We start from the raw sequence: 18,147 nt of genomic DNA on the forward strand, positions 1-18,147 counted from the left end.
CCGTTGGATCTTCTCTTACTAGTGAAGATGATAACAATAATAAAAATAATATCATTTATTGAACTTATATTTGCTAGACTATGTTGATTGCCTTATGTATATTGTCTTCTTTAACCTTCAAAATAACTTTATGAGGTAAAACAATATTAACTGTATTTTACAGATGAGGAAACTTAAGGTTGGAAGCTCAACTTGCTCATGCTTACTAATTGGTGAATCCAAGATTTAGTCAGTATTTGACTCCAAAGTCATCAGAATATAAAAGCTATGTTATAGCACTGCATTTTTTAAAAAACAGGTTCTGCTCTATGAGCTCTGAAGGGACTTCACTCTTATTCTCAGATCTTGGAAACTACTGCTTAGCCATGTATTTTGTGTCTGATTCAGTCTGATTATTTCATAATTTTAGTTTATACAGTTTTTTCTTTTTTTAATACTATAAGAAGTCAATCTTTTTTAGAGTGATAGTAGCAAAAATATATTCAGTAATTACTCTATGACAGGCAGTGCACTACCTGCTTCACACATAATAATCACGTTTAATCCTTGCACAACAATTCCACTAGGGTTATCATCATTTTACATTTGAGAAAACTGAGACAGAAAGCATATATACAGATACCAAGGTCAAAACCAGGATTTGAAACTGGTAGTCTGCCTCCATAGCCTGTGCTTCTAAGCACAGACATATGAGTCCTTTTGACAAATAAAGGATGAGTTTCGAGGGTTTTTAGTTTTTTCTTTTAGGTGTTTTTTGCTGCTAACAATCATATTTATTTATGATCTGTGAACCTATGTTAGATTTTAAAAAGACAAAACCTGTCTTTAGCTTTCATAACTGTCACTTTAAGTACAATTTTAGTGTTGCCAAAATTGCATTTTTCACTGCACACTAATTATTTATTTTCATTTAAAAATTTTAAAATAATATTAATTTAATATATAATAGTTGTACATAGTTAGGGATATATTTGATATTTTGATCCAAGCATACAACTGCAATGATCACATCAGGATAATTGCAATATCTGTCACCTCAAACATTTATCTTTTCTTTTGTTGGGAACATTCCAATTCTTCTCTTCTAGCTATGTTGAAATATGCAGTAAGTTATTGTTGACTATAATCTCCCTACTATAACAGTGAATACTATAACTGATTCCTTCTATCTAATTTCATTTTTGTACCTATTAACCAATTTCTGTTTATCCCCCTGCCTTTTACCCTTCCTAGCTTCTCATAACCACCATTCTACTCTCTACCCCCATAAGATCCACATTTTTAGCTCCCAGATATGAATGTGAAATCATCAGAGATATGCCAGTCAAAACCACAATGAGATATCAGTTAAAATGGCTATTATCAAAAAGACAAAAAATAATGGATCCTGGCCAGGATGCAGAGAAAGGGGAATGTTGGTACACTGTAAGTAGAAACACAAAGTAGTACTGCCACTGTGGAAAATAGTGTGTGGAAGTTCCTCAAAAACTAAAAGTAGAACTACCATATGACCCAATTCCACTGCTGAGTATCTATCCAAAAGAATGGAAATCAGTATATTGAAGAGATATATGCATTCCCATGTTTATTGCAGCCTTTCACAACAGCTAGGATATGGAATCAACCTAAGTGTCCAACCACAGATGAATGGATAAAGAAAATGTGGTATACATACACAATGAAATATTATGTAGCCATAAAAAGAGCAAAATCCTGTCATTTGCAGCAACATGGATGAAACTGGAGGTCATTATGTTAAGTGAAATAAGCCAAGATTGCATTTTAATGATAGCTAAGTTTATCAAAAAATTTCACTTAAGGGATCATTATTTCATTGAATTTTGTAAACAATGAAAACTTTCAAAGATTGAATAAAATGCAGATTTTTATTTATATATTCCTATAATTTACTTAGCACTGGAATAGTGCTTGGAGAGAATAAGTTGACACATTAAAAAATATTGTCTTTACACATGGTATTTTGGAGACTTATTGGTGGCTTTTTGGTCCTCCCAAGTTATTCCTTGGCTGAAGGTATATTTGATAGTCATTTGGAAGGTTTCCTAAGGCTACAAAAATCTGTCTTTCTGTTTCAAAGAGTAAAATAGCTTGCCGTGGGAAAATGACTCTCTCTTTAGGTCCGCTCATTCTACAGATGTCACAGAGAAAAAATAAAGTCTATGTCTACATTTATCATTGCGCTGGTTTTCAATTAGTCTGCTTTGCCATCTTTTAGTAATTTCTATTCAAAGAGTTGTTTTGTCTTACAATCCTAGGTATGTTCTTTATGGATCAGCAGTGTATCTTTGTCTATAAGCATAGAAACAAGGAAGCTTTATTTATCCTAAGTTTTTGTTACCTTTCCTTTCCCATTTTCATATTAACTATTTGAGACTATTATTCTATGTAGAGAGTGTGTGATGACACAGTTTTGGCCAGACAATGAGGAAACAAGGTATTTCTATTGCAGAATGTAAATAGATATAACCCTTCTGGAGGGAAATTCAGCAGTTTTTACCCAAAGCCTCAAAAACATTTATATTATTTGATCCAGTAAGTTTACTTATTGGGGTTTATTGTAAGAAAATAGAGGATATGTGTAAGGCTATGCCCACAAATATGTTTATTACATTGTTATTTGTAATATTGAAAAATAGAAAAAATAGAAAAGTCTAAGAATAGGAGATTGGTTCAATAAAGTATGGTACCTCTATATTATAGAATACTAGTTAGCCATTAAACATTATGTTATAGAAAAATACTTACTGACATAAGGAAATGTTAATATAATACTTGGTAAAGATGAATAGTTTACTATCATTTTGTGTGTATGTTATTTAAAATACTAAAACTAAAATATCAACAATGGTTATCTTTGTATAATGAAATTTTATGAGTGATTCTCCCCACCTTTTTGATCTTTATATTTTCTTCTGTCTGTATAGATATGAAGCACTTTTATAACTGGTATAAAAAGTTAGCCAAATACAAAGTCAGTATTATCCAGAAAATTATTACGTCTCTTGTTTTCCTCTATTGTGTGATCTACTATACAGTTTTACTGATGATGATGAAATTAGAAATAAAAGAAATCTATTAATAACTGCAGTAAAAAAAAAAGGTGTATTATTAAGGTTTGCTGCAGTCATTTGTATATTGAAAGGATACCATATCTTTACCTGTTTGGAAAAGCAAAGGTGTTTTATTTGAGGCACAAACACTTCATCTGAACTGCCCCTATGTGTTGTGACACCCTACAACATCTACCCCAACAAGCGGTGTTGATTATTTGCCATAATAATTAGGATTTCAGTAGAAATGGCCAGCCTCCATCTATAAGGTGTTCTTTCCTAATAGCTTTGTTGTACACTATACATACGTGGTGACCTATGCCCCCAAGTTCAACCATATTCCTTGTAAATGTGAAAATATGGTAGTTTCATCACTTCTCAAAAAAAGAGAAATAGGTACTCTGCAGCACTCTCAGTGCTTTCCATTGTCCTGCTAGTAGTGAAAATCACTTAAGATAAAATCTAACTAACAATGATTAGTTAGACAAATAGTGTCAAAAAGTTATGCCATACAATTTTTCCAGTTTTTTCATATAGCACTAAAACTGTTGTGAGAGTGAATTTGTCAAAAACAGTCTGTACCAGCTTTAGCCCAGTATAAATAAAGTGTGAAAGTAAACAATCAATCACACACACACATAATAAATAATATGCGAGGCACATAAGGAATGATTTTTTTTAAAGTTTAGATAGTCAATGAAAGTAGATTTGAATATTTTTATGAAATTAGACCGGAAATTTGAGTACAATATTAGAAAGACTGAAATCTGAAGCAAAATTTTTAGTGAAAAGAGGAAGCACATGAGAAACAGGGGTATTTGTTGAACTGTTGAAATACTCCAAAGAAACTAGTTTCTATTTTTATGAAAAACAATGAAGTCTGTAGGTAAATATTTATAAGATAAGTCATATTGGGAGCCATCTTTACAAAATCAGACATTTTGTCTTTTTTTTCGGTGTATGTTTTACATAGTTGAGGTTGTACCCCACAAATATATTGATGTCTTATTTTCCATTTAATATGCTATTATGCTATATATTTTCCTTTGTCATTAACTACTTTGTTCTTAATATTCAGTGGTTACATGGCATTACAGCTTTGGTGTTCCATAATTTAATTAATCTTTCTCTTATTGTTTCTATATATATATTTTTTTACTTTTAAATAATGTAGCACTAAACATCTTGGAGCATATATCTTAATCTGCACTATTGCCTTCAGACAGGAAATACTAAGGTGAATGATTGAACATTTTTAAGACTCAATACATTTTGCCAAGTTATTTTGAGAAGATGAACTAATTTATACTTTTTAAAGCAATAGTATGTAAAACAAAATGAATTACTTGCATTTACTGAGGTATTTGAAGCAAGTCACTTTTGAATACAAATAAAAGGTAAATTCTTTATGATAAAAGTAAACTTTAATATAGAAACCTTTTGATTCTTATAGTTTTTTACTGTTTCTCAACTAAAAATATTAAAATGAATGTTATTCGAATGACTAAGATATAGTGTATTTATACAAAAATATAATTTCGGCCGGGCGTGGTGGCTCAAGCCTGTAATCCCAGCACTTTGGGAGGCTGAGACGGGCGGCTCACGAGGTCAGGAGATCGAGACCATCCTGGCTAACCCGGTGAAACCCCGTCTCTACTAAAAAGTATAAAAAACTAGCTGGGTGAGGTGGCGGGTGCCTGTAGTCCCAGCTACTCGGGAGGCTGAGGCAGGAGAATGGTGTGAACCCGGGAGGCAGAGCTTGCAGTGAGCTGAGATCTGGCCTCTGCACCACAGCCTGGGCGACAGAGAGAGACTCTGTCTTAAAAAAAAAAAAAATATATATATATATATATATATATATATATATATATATATATATATATGATTTCAAACAGTAGTGACTTCTATTGTGGAAAACCAGGAAACAGGAATTCTGAATTTTGACCTTGGCCCTCCTACTAGCTGATCTTGGGTATGTACTTAGCTCCCCTAAAGTTTAGTTTTCCCCATCTGTAAAATAAGTGTATTGGATCACATGATCCCTAAGAGATGAAAAGCCAGAGCTAAATGAGTAGTAATTATTATAAAGAAGTTCTTGCTCTTTTTAAGATGCTAATCCTTTATTATTTGAGATGTTCTCATGTGCAGCAAGTCATTAAATAAATAGAGTTACCTTCAATGTGTGCTTTTTACCCTGCTGTGGTCTGACTGTTGTTGCACCTCCAAAGTTCGTGTGTTGACAATGGAATCACCAATATAATGGCATTAGGTGACACATTTGGGAGACGATTAGACTGTGAGGGCAGAGCCTTCATAAATCGAATTAGTGCCCTTATAAAAGAGCCCCCAGAGAGTTGCCTTGCCCCCTTTTCTGCCATGTGAGGTTAGAGTGAGACTTCTCAGCCTTGAGAGCTGTGAGAAATAAGTATTTGTTGTTGTGGTATTTTGTTACAGCAGCCCAAATGGACAAAGATACACTCTTTTGGCTCTCTCTTCTTTCAGTCCAAGGGTGTTCTGCTAGGTTTTGGCTACTTTTCATTTCTTTTATCAAATATTTGTTAAGTCTTATTAGGGAAAGTCTAGAGGTATTCTGCTTTACTGGTATGACCATATCTTAATAACACTGGTATGAGTAACATACTGTATGAATAATTAATTTGTTTTAGAGCAATGGTTTTCTAAAAATGGGGTATCATAGTTTTTAGTAATTGTGTTAAATTACTATTAAGAGGGTCAAATAATAGATTTTAAGTAATTTTTTGGTTTAAATAGATCTTGTCAACTAGATAATAGAGAGATTAAGAGCTGCTTTGCACTCAGGTTTCATGTTTTTATTGCAAAGATCAATTGTGCTTACAAGAAAACACTGAAGGAAATTAGATTATATATACTAATTAATAACATCCAGAGAATGATAAAAATATCATTGTTTGTATTCATGCTGTGAGAAAATACCTGAAGGAAAAGTTCAATTTTCTTATTTTTCATTATTGATTCATTTAATAGCTTTGATATGTAATCGTATAGGAGATTAGGAATGAACCTTGCTTGATGTTTCTCTTTTCCTCATTTCTCACATTCAATCCCTGAATTCTGCCTTTTTTCAGTAAGATGTGGATCTTTCAGTAAGATCTGGAATCTATTCATTTCTCTTCATTCCTACTGCCACTTCTTTGGTTCAGGTCATCATCATCCCCTGATTGAAATTATGTAACATTCTTCTAATTTGTCTCCCGTCCTCCAGTTTTGTTTTACTCAATTGTCTATAGAGTAGCCAGGATATTTTAAACCTGATTATGCTGGCGGTTTCTCATTTCCCTAAGGGTAAAGCTCACACTCTTTAAATGGCTCCTGAGACTTACCGTGACTGGGCCTCGCTTCTCATCTCTCCCCTCTGTTCTTACACTTTATGGTCTAACCTATTCTGTATTTGCCATTCCTTGAATGTGACTAGCTCAGAATCTTCTGTTTTAACAGTACTTCCCTAGGGAAATCCTCTCTGATCCCTAGATTAGGGTAGGATGCCTTGCTACTGCTTTCATATCAACTTTTAATTCTTCAGTTATAACAAAACATACTTGTTTGATTTATCTGCTTTCTGTGATGTCAGGTTTTGTGTTGTTTGTTATGGAGTCCCTAGCACCTATACGGTACCTGACACACAGAAGATGTTCAATATTTTCTACAGGAAAGAATGAATATAGAAAGAGACATGATGTAGCTTAGGGAGGCTTTATTAAGAGGATAGGTCTTAAAGGATGAGTACCTATTTTGATTAAAAGAGGGTAAATACTACATAGATAGAAATATTTGTTTACATGTGATTTTTCATTCAGATGTGTTATAGTACACATACAGCAGAATACCAAGCTCTGTGTCTCCAACCTGTGCAGTTAGAGGCAGTAGTTTTTCTAAAGGTATAATTTGGATCAGCCCGGTTTCTTAAGACTCATTGTGGCTAGTCTCCATCAAATGTTGTGTGTGAAAGAAGGGAAACTATTCACAGGTAAATAAAGAGTTCATAATCAAGAATTCAGGCTGTTCATAATGTGAGGGCCATTTCAGGATAATATGTTGTACTTGTACTTGGTGTCTTAATTTTGAATGTAGTTGAATTGAGTATAATCTTAGTCTTTTTTTTTTTTGGTTTGTGTTTTCTTTATTTCTAAAACACAACCTTTTGTCACATGGTAAAGAGAAAGCATTTCTAATTATAATTTTTGAGATATTGATTCTATTATTAGAACACTTTATCAATCTTAAAGTTTCCTGATTCTGCTATGTTGTGGTAAAAGAAAACAGTACTCAAACTTTGATAATTAAGACACAGTGAAAATTCATAGTAAAAATGCCAATAACTTACATAGGTTTCATTACTTGACTTAACTATGCAGTTTTAGAATTTGGTAATACCACATTATCTTTTACATGTAAACTCTTTAGAAGATATTAAATAAAAAGATAAAATGTATGTTGGTCTGAAGAATCTGAAACATAAATGAAATCCCTGAAAATTAAAAGCAGAATATGTATTTGCCTATTTACTATTTACACAACTATCAAAGATTGCCAAAATAAAACTCCTGTGTAGGCACTCATCATTTTGATTTGTGGATAAGTGATGATACCCATAGTCTGGAGGGAAGATTCCTTCAAGACAGTACAATTTTGCTTGGCAAATCTTTTGCATGTTAAAGTCTTTAGAAAAAGAAATTAAATAAAAATATAAAATGTATGTTAGTATGATGAATCTGAAACATAAATGAAATTCCTGAAAATTAAAAGGTGAATATGTATTTACCTATTTACTATTTACACAACTATCAAAGATTGCCAAAATAAAAATCCTTTTTAGGCACTCAGCATTTTGATGGGTGGATAAGTGATGATATTCAGAGTTTGGAGGGAAGATTCCTTTAAGAGAATATAATTTTGCTTGGTAAGTCATAAAGCCTAAAGCTTAGTCACGTATAGAGAAAGCTGCCTAATAATTAAGAGTTGACATTTTAACACGGTATTTGCAACAGACACATTGGATACTTAATTAAAAGGAGAACTGCTTATTTTTAAAGGACTGAAAAAATTTGACTCTCCTTGGCAAATGAAATCTTCATAGTATCAGAAATGGGAAATCTGAAGGATGTGGCTCATTCTCTGTTTGGATGATGCAGAATTGCTCTAAGCAGTAAGCTTACTGTTTTCAGACAGCATTAGCAGCATCAGCAAATACAACTGTGTCAGTCTCTCTTAGTATGGGGTGTTTGTAACTGCACAGGGGAGATGATAAATAGTATATGATTTGACATCTTGATGATGGCTTAAACAGATACTGATGGACAGATCTGCTGTTTGATATTTTTTTCACTAGCCCTGAAGATGCTGAGACATAGAGATCGCTGTGATTATCTTTTGTAAGACAGGAAATGCAGTCTTTAGGGGTTTCTGGAAATAGAAAGGTCATGCAGTCTGGAACCTGTGAGCCTTTTCAATCTCTAAGTCATCAGGTATGACCTCATGAATTATGATGATAATATTAGAATGTAGGGTGCTTGTTTTTTCTAGTTCTTACTCATTGAAAATATATTGACTAATGTAATTGTTTATTGTCAGACTTTCCTTAGGATATTTGAACAAGTAAGATTTACGGCAGCTGAGCAATATGATTATTAGAAATGTGTGTGTATGTGTGTGCCTGTGCATGTGTATGTGTTTAAATTTGTGTTTACTTTAGCTTTTTGGGGGAGAGGGCGGTAAAGGAAGAGATTCTTTGAATGTGATTAAAAGCAAGGTTTGGGGCGCTTCAGATTTTTCCAGAGTAAGCCTGAATAGAGTCAATCTTTATATTTTACTTCAAGTGATAAAAATAGTATAAATTGATCAAACTGATAAGGATACATCATAGCTAGCTGCTTACAGATAGTGATATATTACAAATATTTTTATTATTTGGAATTTTTTTTAAGCATAGAAACTGACGCTGCTACCACTGTAGTATGCTATATAGCAATGAAAGTTTGGTGAATAGAATCGTCTTTGCAGCATCTGACCTATAAACTAATTTCCTGAAATTTATGTTGCATTATCTGAACCGTTTTAAAGACATTGGTTTTAATCATTTCTGAGATCTATTGAAATACTGATGCTCTTGGTGCTTTTAAGGTAGATATATACTAATGCATTGTTCATAGATGAAAGCAGACTATAAATCTGTTTTTCACAAAGAAAGCTTGTGACATTTAAGCTTGTTGAAGATTTTTTTACCCAGAGAGCTTCGTCCTTTGCTTACTTTCATTTTCAAACTGAAAATACTTGACTATATTAAACATGCAAATGATTTGGATTTCAATGTCCATTTTGTCCTGAAACTCTGCCATTTATTTTAAACTATTTTCACCCATCAAGTTATATATAATGCATTAACTTTGATTTGTTATAGCATATCCTCAGAATTATATACTTGGGTAAGAAACTACCTATATTTGACATTCAGATTTTGAAGGAAATATATTTCATTTTTAAAAATATTGCACATACTTCTGCCTCAATGTTAGAGAACTTTTCAGGTACTTTATATTAAATAAAATAATCAAAAAGAGATAAACATGTTGCAGCAGTTCTCAACAGCAAGATGGTTTTGTCTTCATGATTCTGTAGCCTGATTGTAATTTAATCCTTTATCAGGGTGAAATGACATAGATTAAAAAATGAATATATTTAAGGAAGTCTGAAACAATGAATTGATTCAGTTAAGGGGTAAGTTTCTCCTTTTTAATTAAAAACACATTCTGCCTACTGATATTAACTATAATTTATATGTTATTCAGGCTACTTAGCCAGCTTATATTCTTATTAGTAGGGAAGATTGGCATATTCTTAAGCTTGATTAATTTTGAAATGATTTGAATATACCTTTTAATTGCAACAAAACCTGTCTAATCTGTTAGAATTTATTTCCAGTATTTGCATGTATTAGTCATTATGAGTACATTCTGTTTCTTGGCATTGCTTTGGGATTCCTCTTGGTATTGGTTTCACAGCATTCTGCTATTTTTCACTGTATTCCTGACCTTTCAAGAGAACCAAACTGTAAAGATTTTTGGTTACTTTCCTTTAGTAGCATTTAAATGAGGATATCTTGATAATTTTGTAAGGTGGAAAAAAATTACTATTTTAGAATTGTCATTTCTGTAACAAATCAGAGAAATTTTTCTCTGTTACTATTTCAAAATACACTACAATAAAAAGCAAAGACTGGTTAGAATGTAGTTAAATGCAATGTCAATCTTTTTTCTTGCATGGCAAGATAATCTTGCCCTTTGGAATGATAAAACTGATTGTAAACTTGCCCAGTAATGATTGGTCATCTTCCTTACAAAGGTTGCCTTCATTTATACTATTTTACATGCATTTCATGATATATCTTAAAGGTTTCTAAAGGTAAGCTGCCAATAAAAAGCTATTTGAGTAATTCTTCAATTCAGTAAACATAGTAAAGGCTGATCATTGCATGATACTGTATGTATTTGGTGTTATGAGGAATGCAGAAAAGAAAAAGTCATTTCCTGCTTTCAAGGAGATTAGAAAATGTATACAATAAACTGTGTTCCCATTTTGAATTGACTTTTGGTAGGCAGTATGCTACAGTCAGTTTTAACTTAATCTATAAGCTGATTAATCCTAGAAGGAGTTACATGTAACCTCTTTTTCCTCATGTAAATTTCTTGATATTAGATAAATGAAGGCTTAGGTCAAACTGTTTAATTATGCATCCCATAACTTTATTTAAAATTGCATTAAAGACTTTTAGAGTGCATGATTTCTTGTATAGGGCTTTATAAACTGTGAATCAGTAAAATAGCTTTGCATGTTGTATAAGCCATCATTGTCAGTTTGAGACTGAAGGTGGACCTAGTTCACTGGCAGGAGGCAGAAGTATCAGCTCAACATAGAGACTTGATCAATCCTGTCTAATTCCAGGCTCAGTATTATGGAAGGGGTTTTTACTGTATAGGGATAAAACTTGGAAATAAAGAGTAGCAAATATGGAAGTGTCTGTTACTAACTAGGTCATTTGGAGAGTCCTTTGAATAAAATGGGGGAATAGGATTTACCTCAGGCTCTGAGAAGGCAGATCAGGACCAACTAATTATGGAAGCGGACCTTAGCTGCTGCTTGGTGAAGAGTAAGGCCATTGCTCTCTTCTCTTTTATTCCAATATGCTTGCTGAAGTTGCAGGAAGGTGGGTAGAGAAGATGCAAAGCGCTTGTTTCCCCAGAATCCCAAAATGGAACACGCTTCCTGATAGTGCCTCCAAAGTGTCTGTTTCCTTGTATTAGAGCAATAGAAAGTTGATTTGCAAATTCTTCTGGTTTGTAACGGCTGGCTGCAGTAAGAGGCTAGTGCAATAGTTCAGTGTCTGGACTGCCATGTTCTCTGGGTTCAAATCTTAGCTATGCTACTTACTAGCTGTATCATCTTGGCTTGTTTCCTGATATGTAATATAGGGATAATAATGGCACCTACCTCAGAGAGTTGTGGTAAACATTAAGTGAGTTAATGTATATGAAACACTTTTAAGAGTACCTGACATATAGCAAATATATTATTGTCAACATCCTTTGTCGACAGACTTTGTTATAGACATTCTAAGAGGTTGGATGGGCTATTGGCAGGACTTTGTAACAGTCATCATGCAGTTTAGTTTTGTTCCCTCTCCCTTACTCTCTTTATCAAATAAGAAATTATATATGCTACACTGAAATATAGTTATAAAAATGCAAACAAAGAACAGCATGCTATATCCATTTCAATTCTAACATTTACTGACAATAAGAATTGTGACTTGATGAAAGATTTTGTGTTTAAACTTTGCATCTACCTACCAGGCTGATTCAAACTCTCTTAGAATTCTGTGTGCAGATTCTTTGCTTCTCTGTATTATACCAACTACTTTATTCATGACTGAAAGATTACTAGGACTTTGGGAAAATTTAACAGCAACTTAAGGTCTTTCTTGTTTATTGTTTAAGACTAAAATTAAGGGGTTAAAGAAAAAGCCTTTCTTTAAAGGCTTAAAGAAAATAATAGGGGCAAATTTACCTAGATTTAGTGATACTTAGTCATCAAAAGTGTCCAGGACAAAAAATTATTTGAAAGTCAAACACAACTTGTTTTTAATAATTTTATTTCTTGGCATTTTTATTCTAGATGAAACACTAAATGAAATATATTATAAATAGAATACTACATATATAAATAGGACAATTCAAGTTCCCATTTGATAGAGTATAATATTTTAAATTGCTGGTGATTATTTAATGTAAAAACATTAATCTGCTTAAAATTCTCAATAAACTTCAAAGACAAGTGAGGAATACGATATTTGGATTAAATTTACCTGCTTAAATATGGCATTTTGTTACATCTCTGAATTTCACTTCTCTTCTCTGAAGAAATTTCCTCAGTGTGCTGCTGTTTCCCCCAAATTGGCACAGAGTCAGTTGAATCTCAGAATAGTGCAATTTTTAAAAACAAATATACAAAACTCTACAATGTTCTAGAAAGAACTGTACTGGGCAAGGATATAAAAGTCTGTAGGTCTCTGCCTTCAGGAGGTCACAGGTAATGGGTTGTAACTACAAAATACAAGTAACTATGGCAGAATATGGAAAGTAGTGAATGCCATGAGGTAAGTCTTGAAGACTGGCCAACATAGAGAAAAGGTCATTTCAGGCAGAAGAAACATCATTAAAGGTAGGGAGGCAGAAAGCGAATAATAGAATAGTTCATTTTGGCTATAGCCTAGTGGGATAACTTAGACTTATCACAGAAAAGGTTTCTTGGGACCAGATAAGTATAGAATCTTGAATGCTAGATTATGGTTTCTAAACTGAGAACATTTCTTTGCTGATGTACTTATTCCTGGAAAAAATAAAATATAAAACAAAAGAGCAGTACCTATATTTTGAAGTCATTTTCAGAGCTCTAACTCTCTTGAGACTTTGAGAATGAAAATTAAATTCCTGAGTAGATTTAGTAGTTAGTAGACAAGGTAGGGGGTAAAAACAAACTGAAGGATTTTAATAAAATTTTCTATCAAAATTGCACATGAGAGCATTTCTCAGTCTATCCACAAGCACTCAAAAGTCCTAGATTTCAGATCCTAAGAGACCTCCTGCTTGTCCGTGATGTAAACTCCATTTTATTGGTACGTAATCTGATTTAGCTTTGGCTTTGTTTTTGACATTTCCTAAAGCAAGGACAATCTAGTGGGATCATTTTAATACAATGAATACTCATGTTACTATGGTGAATAGTTGGATAAAAAGGACTTTGTCTTAGGGAAAATTGGAAATTAAAATTGCCATTTTGAATCACGGAAGTCACTGAATATTTTACCTTTGTTCTTTGTTCATTTAAAAATGATAAAGTAAACCATGTTTGCAAATACTTTTAATATCGCCTTCTTCTACTCCATACACCAGAGGCATTTTAGTATTGCCTGAGGTTAGTAAAAAAGCTGGATACCTTCCAAGAGCAGATTTCCTTTAGATATGACAGCTGGGATGTGATTTTTGGTATCAGATGCAGGAAGACGTCATTTGTACATGGTAATTGTGAAAAAATTGGAACCTATTACTCTCACTTAGTATAAATGATTTGTACATGGTAATTGTGAAAAAATTGGAACCTATTACTCTCACTTAGTATAAATGATCCGTAAAAAGTATGTCAGAAGTAAAACTCCTGGAATTCTACAGGGAGAGTTAAAATAAAACCAGACACAGGTGCTCACCTGACTCTTATTTTTAGAACAATAGGAGACTCATATAACGGAGAATACTCTGTACTTCCTGTATAAATCTACATTATTTGAAAGTCGTATTTTCTAGAAGTTCTTGTGAAGTTGTACTTATTAGTCTTTGCAATTTCACATTGCCTAGGAAAGAGCCATTCACCTGGTAGGAACCCAACAACTTTTCAGTACTTGTTTTAGAATCAGAGTCCCATTTCTGAAAGAAACCTTGGATATCATTGGGCTTCGAGTTGCTTTAAACGTTTAAACACGGTTTTGTTTCTCAAAAAGCAAATAAAAGGCATTTAGAGGAAAAGGACCCTTTCTTCATCTTAAGACTTTTAAAAATAGCAATACAGGAAGATTAATAACAACAATAAGTTAAAGGAGAATTCAGTATTCCTCCATGAAATTACTCTTTCTAAAAGGCAACAGAGACTGGTTCCAGTGAAGCATATTATGATGTGTGGCATGTAAATGTATACCATTATTTTTGTATACCAAATGTATACTACTCATTTTTTCCCCAAATTCAATTTAATCTCTTAAGATTTTATCGAGGCTACTGTATAACATGGGGGAAAGCTGTATACCACAGTAGCAAGGAGCTAGGGTTCCAGAGCGGGACTCCTGTGTTAGAATCCTGTATCTTCCACTTTACTGGCAATTTTTGACTCAGGAAAGTTACTTAATGTCTCTTTTCTTCAGTGTTTTCATCTGTGAAATGAGGACACTAATGTGTTAATCTCTAGAGTTGTAATGAAAATCAAATAAATTAATAAATTAATAATTCAAACAGTGCCTAGAGTGTTTGGTACAGTGCCTAACTTAATAAACATAGGTTATTATAATTATCCCCACTGAACTAGGTAGGAGCTACAAATATGTATGTGTATATTAAATATGCATATATATACACACACATACTATACATCCTATGTAAACACAATTTTAGTATGTATGTATATCTATACATACGTTTACATTCTACCTTAAGCATATATAGTATACTGAAAAAGAAATGTAGTAGCTTGCCCAAGATCAAAATTGCCAGCAAAGTATAGGATGATTTAAGTTTCAAACCCAGAAAGTCTAGCTCTACAGCTGTTGGTCTTAACTACTGTTTCATACTGTTTAGAGTATAAACACCTGAATTAGATAGCTATGTATAAATTAGTATATTCTAAATGCCAAATTGAGACTGAAGACATGAAGGTAAACTGAAACTACTGTGAAAGACTTAATGGAAGAATTGTGACTTTTATTTTATTTTAAGTTCTGGGGTACATGTGCAGATACACAGGTCTGTTACATAGGTAAATGTGTGCCAAGGTAGTTTGCTGCACCTATCAATCCATACCTAGGTATTAAGCCCAGCATGAATTAGCTATTTTTCCTGATGCTCTCCCTCTTCTCTCACATGCCGCAGCAGACCCCAGTGTGTGTTTTTCCCCTCCCTGTGTCCATGTGTTCTCATCTTTCAGCTCCCAGTGAGAACTTGTGGTATTTGGTTTTCTGTTCCTGTGTTAGTTTTCAGATGATAATGGCTTCCAGCTCCATCCATATCCCTGTAAAAGACATGATCTCATTTCTTTCTATGGCCACATAGTGTTCCAGGGTGTGTATTATACCACATTTACTTTATCCAGTCTATCACTGATGGACATTTGGGTTGATTCTATGCCTTTGATATTGTGAGTAGTGCTGCAATGAACATATGCATGCATGTATCTTTATAATAGAATGATTTATATTCCTTTGGGTACATACCTAGTAATGCGATTACTGGGTCAAATGGTATTTCTGGTTCCAGGTCTTTGAGGAATTGCCACACTGTCTTCCACAATGTTTGAACTAATTTACATTCCCACCAAAAATGTAAAAGTGTTCCTATTTCCAGCATTTGTTGTTTCTTGACTTCTTAATAATCACCATTCTGACTGGTGTGGGATGATATCTTATTGTGGTTTTAATTTGCATTTCTCTAATAATCAGCAATATTAAGCTTTTTAAAATATGTTTTTTGGCTGCTTATATATCTTCTTTTGAGAAGTGTCTGTTCATGTCCTTTGCCCACTTTTTAATGGGGTTATTTTTTTCGTGTAAATTTGTTTAAGTTCCTTGTAGACTCTGGATACTAGGCCTGTGTCAGATGGATGGATTGCAAAAATCTTCTCCCATTCTATAGGTTGTCTGTTTTCTCAATAGTTTCTTTGGCTGTGCAGAAGTTCTTTAGTTTAATTAGATCCCATCTGTAAATTTTTGCTTTTGTTGCAATTGCTTTTGATATTTTTGTCATGAAATCTTTGCCTATGCCTATGTCCTGAATGATATTGCCTAGATTTTCTTCTAGGGTTTTTATAGTTTTGGGTTTTACATTTAAGTCTTTAATCCATCTTGAGTTAATTTTTGTATAAGATGTAAGGAAAAGGTCCATTTTCAATTTTCTGCACCATTTATTAAATAGGGAATACTTTCTCCATTGCTTGTTTTTGTCAGGTTCATTGAAGATCAGACAATTGTAGATGTATGGTCTTATTTCTGAGTTCTTTGTTCTGTTCCATTGGTCTATGTGTCTGTTTTTGTACCAATACCATGCTGTTTTGGTTATTGTAACCTTGTAGTATAGTTTGAAGTTGGGTAAGGTGATGTTGCCAGCTTTATTATTTTTTGCTTAGGATTGCCTTTATTTTTTGCTTAGGATTGCCTTGACTATGCCAGTTCTTTTTTGGTTCCATATGAATTTTAAAATAGTTTTTGCTAATTCTGTGAAGAATATCAATGGTAGTTTAATCATTGAATCTATAAATTACTTTGGGCAGTATGGCTATTTTAATGATGTTGATTCTTCTTATCCATGAGCATGGATTGTTTTTCCATTTGTTTGAGTCCTCTCTGATTTCCTTGAGCAGTGGTTTGTAGTTCTCCTTGAAGAGGTCCTTCACATTCCTTGTTAGCTGTTTTCCTAGGTATTTTGTTTTCTTTGTAGCAATTGTGAATAGGAGTTCATTCATGATTTGACTTTATGCTTGTCTGTTGTTGGTGTATAGGAATGCCTATGATTTTTGCATGTTGATTTTGTATCCTGAGATTTTGCTGAAGTTGCGTATCTGCTTAAGAAACTTTTGGCCTGAGATGATGGGGTTTTCTGGGTATGGGACCATGTCATGGACAAACAAAGACAGTTTGATTTCTTCTCTTTCTATTTCAATACGCTTTATTTATTTATTTTTTGCCTGATTGCCCTGGCCAGAATTCCCAATGCTATTTGAATAGGAGTGGTGGAGAGCATCCTTGTCTTGTGCCAGTTTTCAAGGGGAATGCTTCCAGCTTTTGCCCATTCAGTATGATATTGGTTGTGGGTTTGTCATAAATGGCTTTTATTATTTTGGGGTATGTTCCTTCAAACCTAGTTTATTTAGAGCTTTTAACATGAAGGGATGTTGAACTTTATCAAAGTCCTTTATCTGCATCTATTGAAATAATCATGTGGTTTTTGTCTTTAGTTCTGTTCATGTGATGAATTATGTTTATTGATTTGCATATGTTGAACCACTCCTGCATCTCAGGGATGAAGTAGACTTGATTATGGTGGATAAGCTTTATTATGTGCTGCTGGATTCAGTTTGCCAGCATTTTCTTAAAGATTTTTGCATTGATATTCATCAGGGATATTGGCCTGAAGTTTTCTTTATTTGTTGTCTCTCTTCCAGGTTTTGGTGTCAGGATGATGCTGGCATCATAAAATGGGTTAGAGAGGAGTCCCTCCTTTCCAATTGTTTGGAATAGTTTCAGAAGAAATGGTACCAACCCCTCTTTGTACCTCTGGTAGAATTCAGCTGTAAATTCATCTGGTCCTGGGCTGTTTTGGTTGGGAGGCTATTTATTACTGCCTCAATTTCAGAACTTGTTATTGGTCTCTTCACAGAATCAACTTCTTTGTAGGTCAGTGTGAGGAGGGTGTATGTGTCCAGGAATTTATCCATTTCTCCTGGATTTTCTAGTTTATTTGCATAGAGGTGTTTATAGTATTCTCTGATTGTTGTTTGTATTTCTGTGGTGTCAGTTGTGATATCATCTTTATCATTTTTACTGTATCTATTTGATTTTTTCCCTCTTTTCCTCTCTATTAGTCTAACTAGTGTTCTATTTTATTAATTTTTTTAAAAAACTAACTCCTGGATTCATTGATTTTTTGAAGGGATTTTTTGTGTCTCTCCCTCCTTCAGTTCTGCTCTGATCTTGCTGATTTCTTGTCTTCTGCTAGCTTTGGGGTTTGTT

General features: G+C 33.4%; 1 protein-coding gene across 8 annotated transcripts in view; it reads left to right on the forward strand.

Annotated features, from left to right (window-relative positions):
• Positions 1 to 18,147, forward strand: part of SLC4A10 (solute carrier family 4 member 10) — a 387,026-nt gene that overhangs the window by 80,680 nt on the left and 288,199 nt on the right. For 4 of the 8 annotated variants that reach the window (XM_077956434.1, XM_077956432.1, XM_077956437.1 and 1 more), the window contains exon 1: positions 8,274 to 8,575. In XM_077956434.1, coding sequence (XP_077812560.1) covers positions 8,495 to 8,575 — 81 coding nt within the window. In that variant the 5' untranslated portion in view covers positions 8,274 to 8,494. 8 annotated transcript variants of the gene reach the window in all.

This window comes from Macaca mulatta, chromosome 12 (genome assembly GCF_049350105.2).
Source record: "Macaca mulatta isolate MMU2019108-1 chromosome 12, T2T-MMU8v2.0, whole genome shotgun sequence".
NCBI lineage: Eukaryota > Metazoa > Chordata > Mammalia > Primates > Cercopithecidae > Macaca > Macaca mulatta.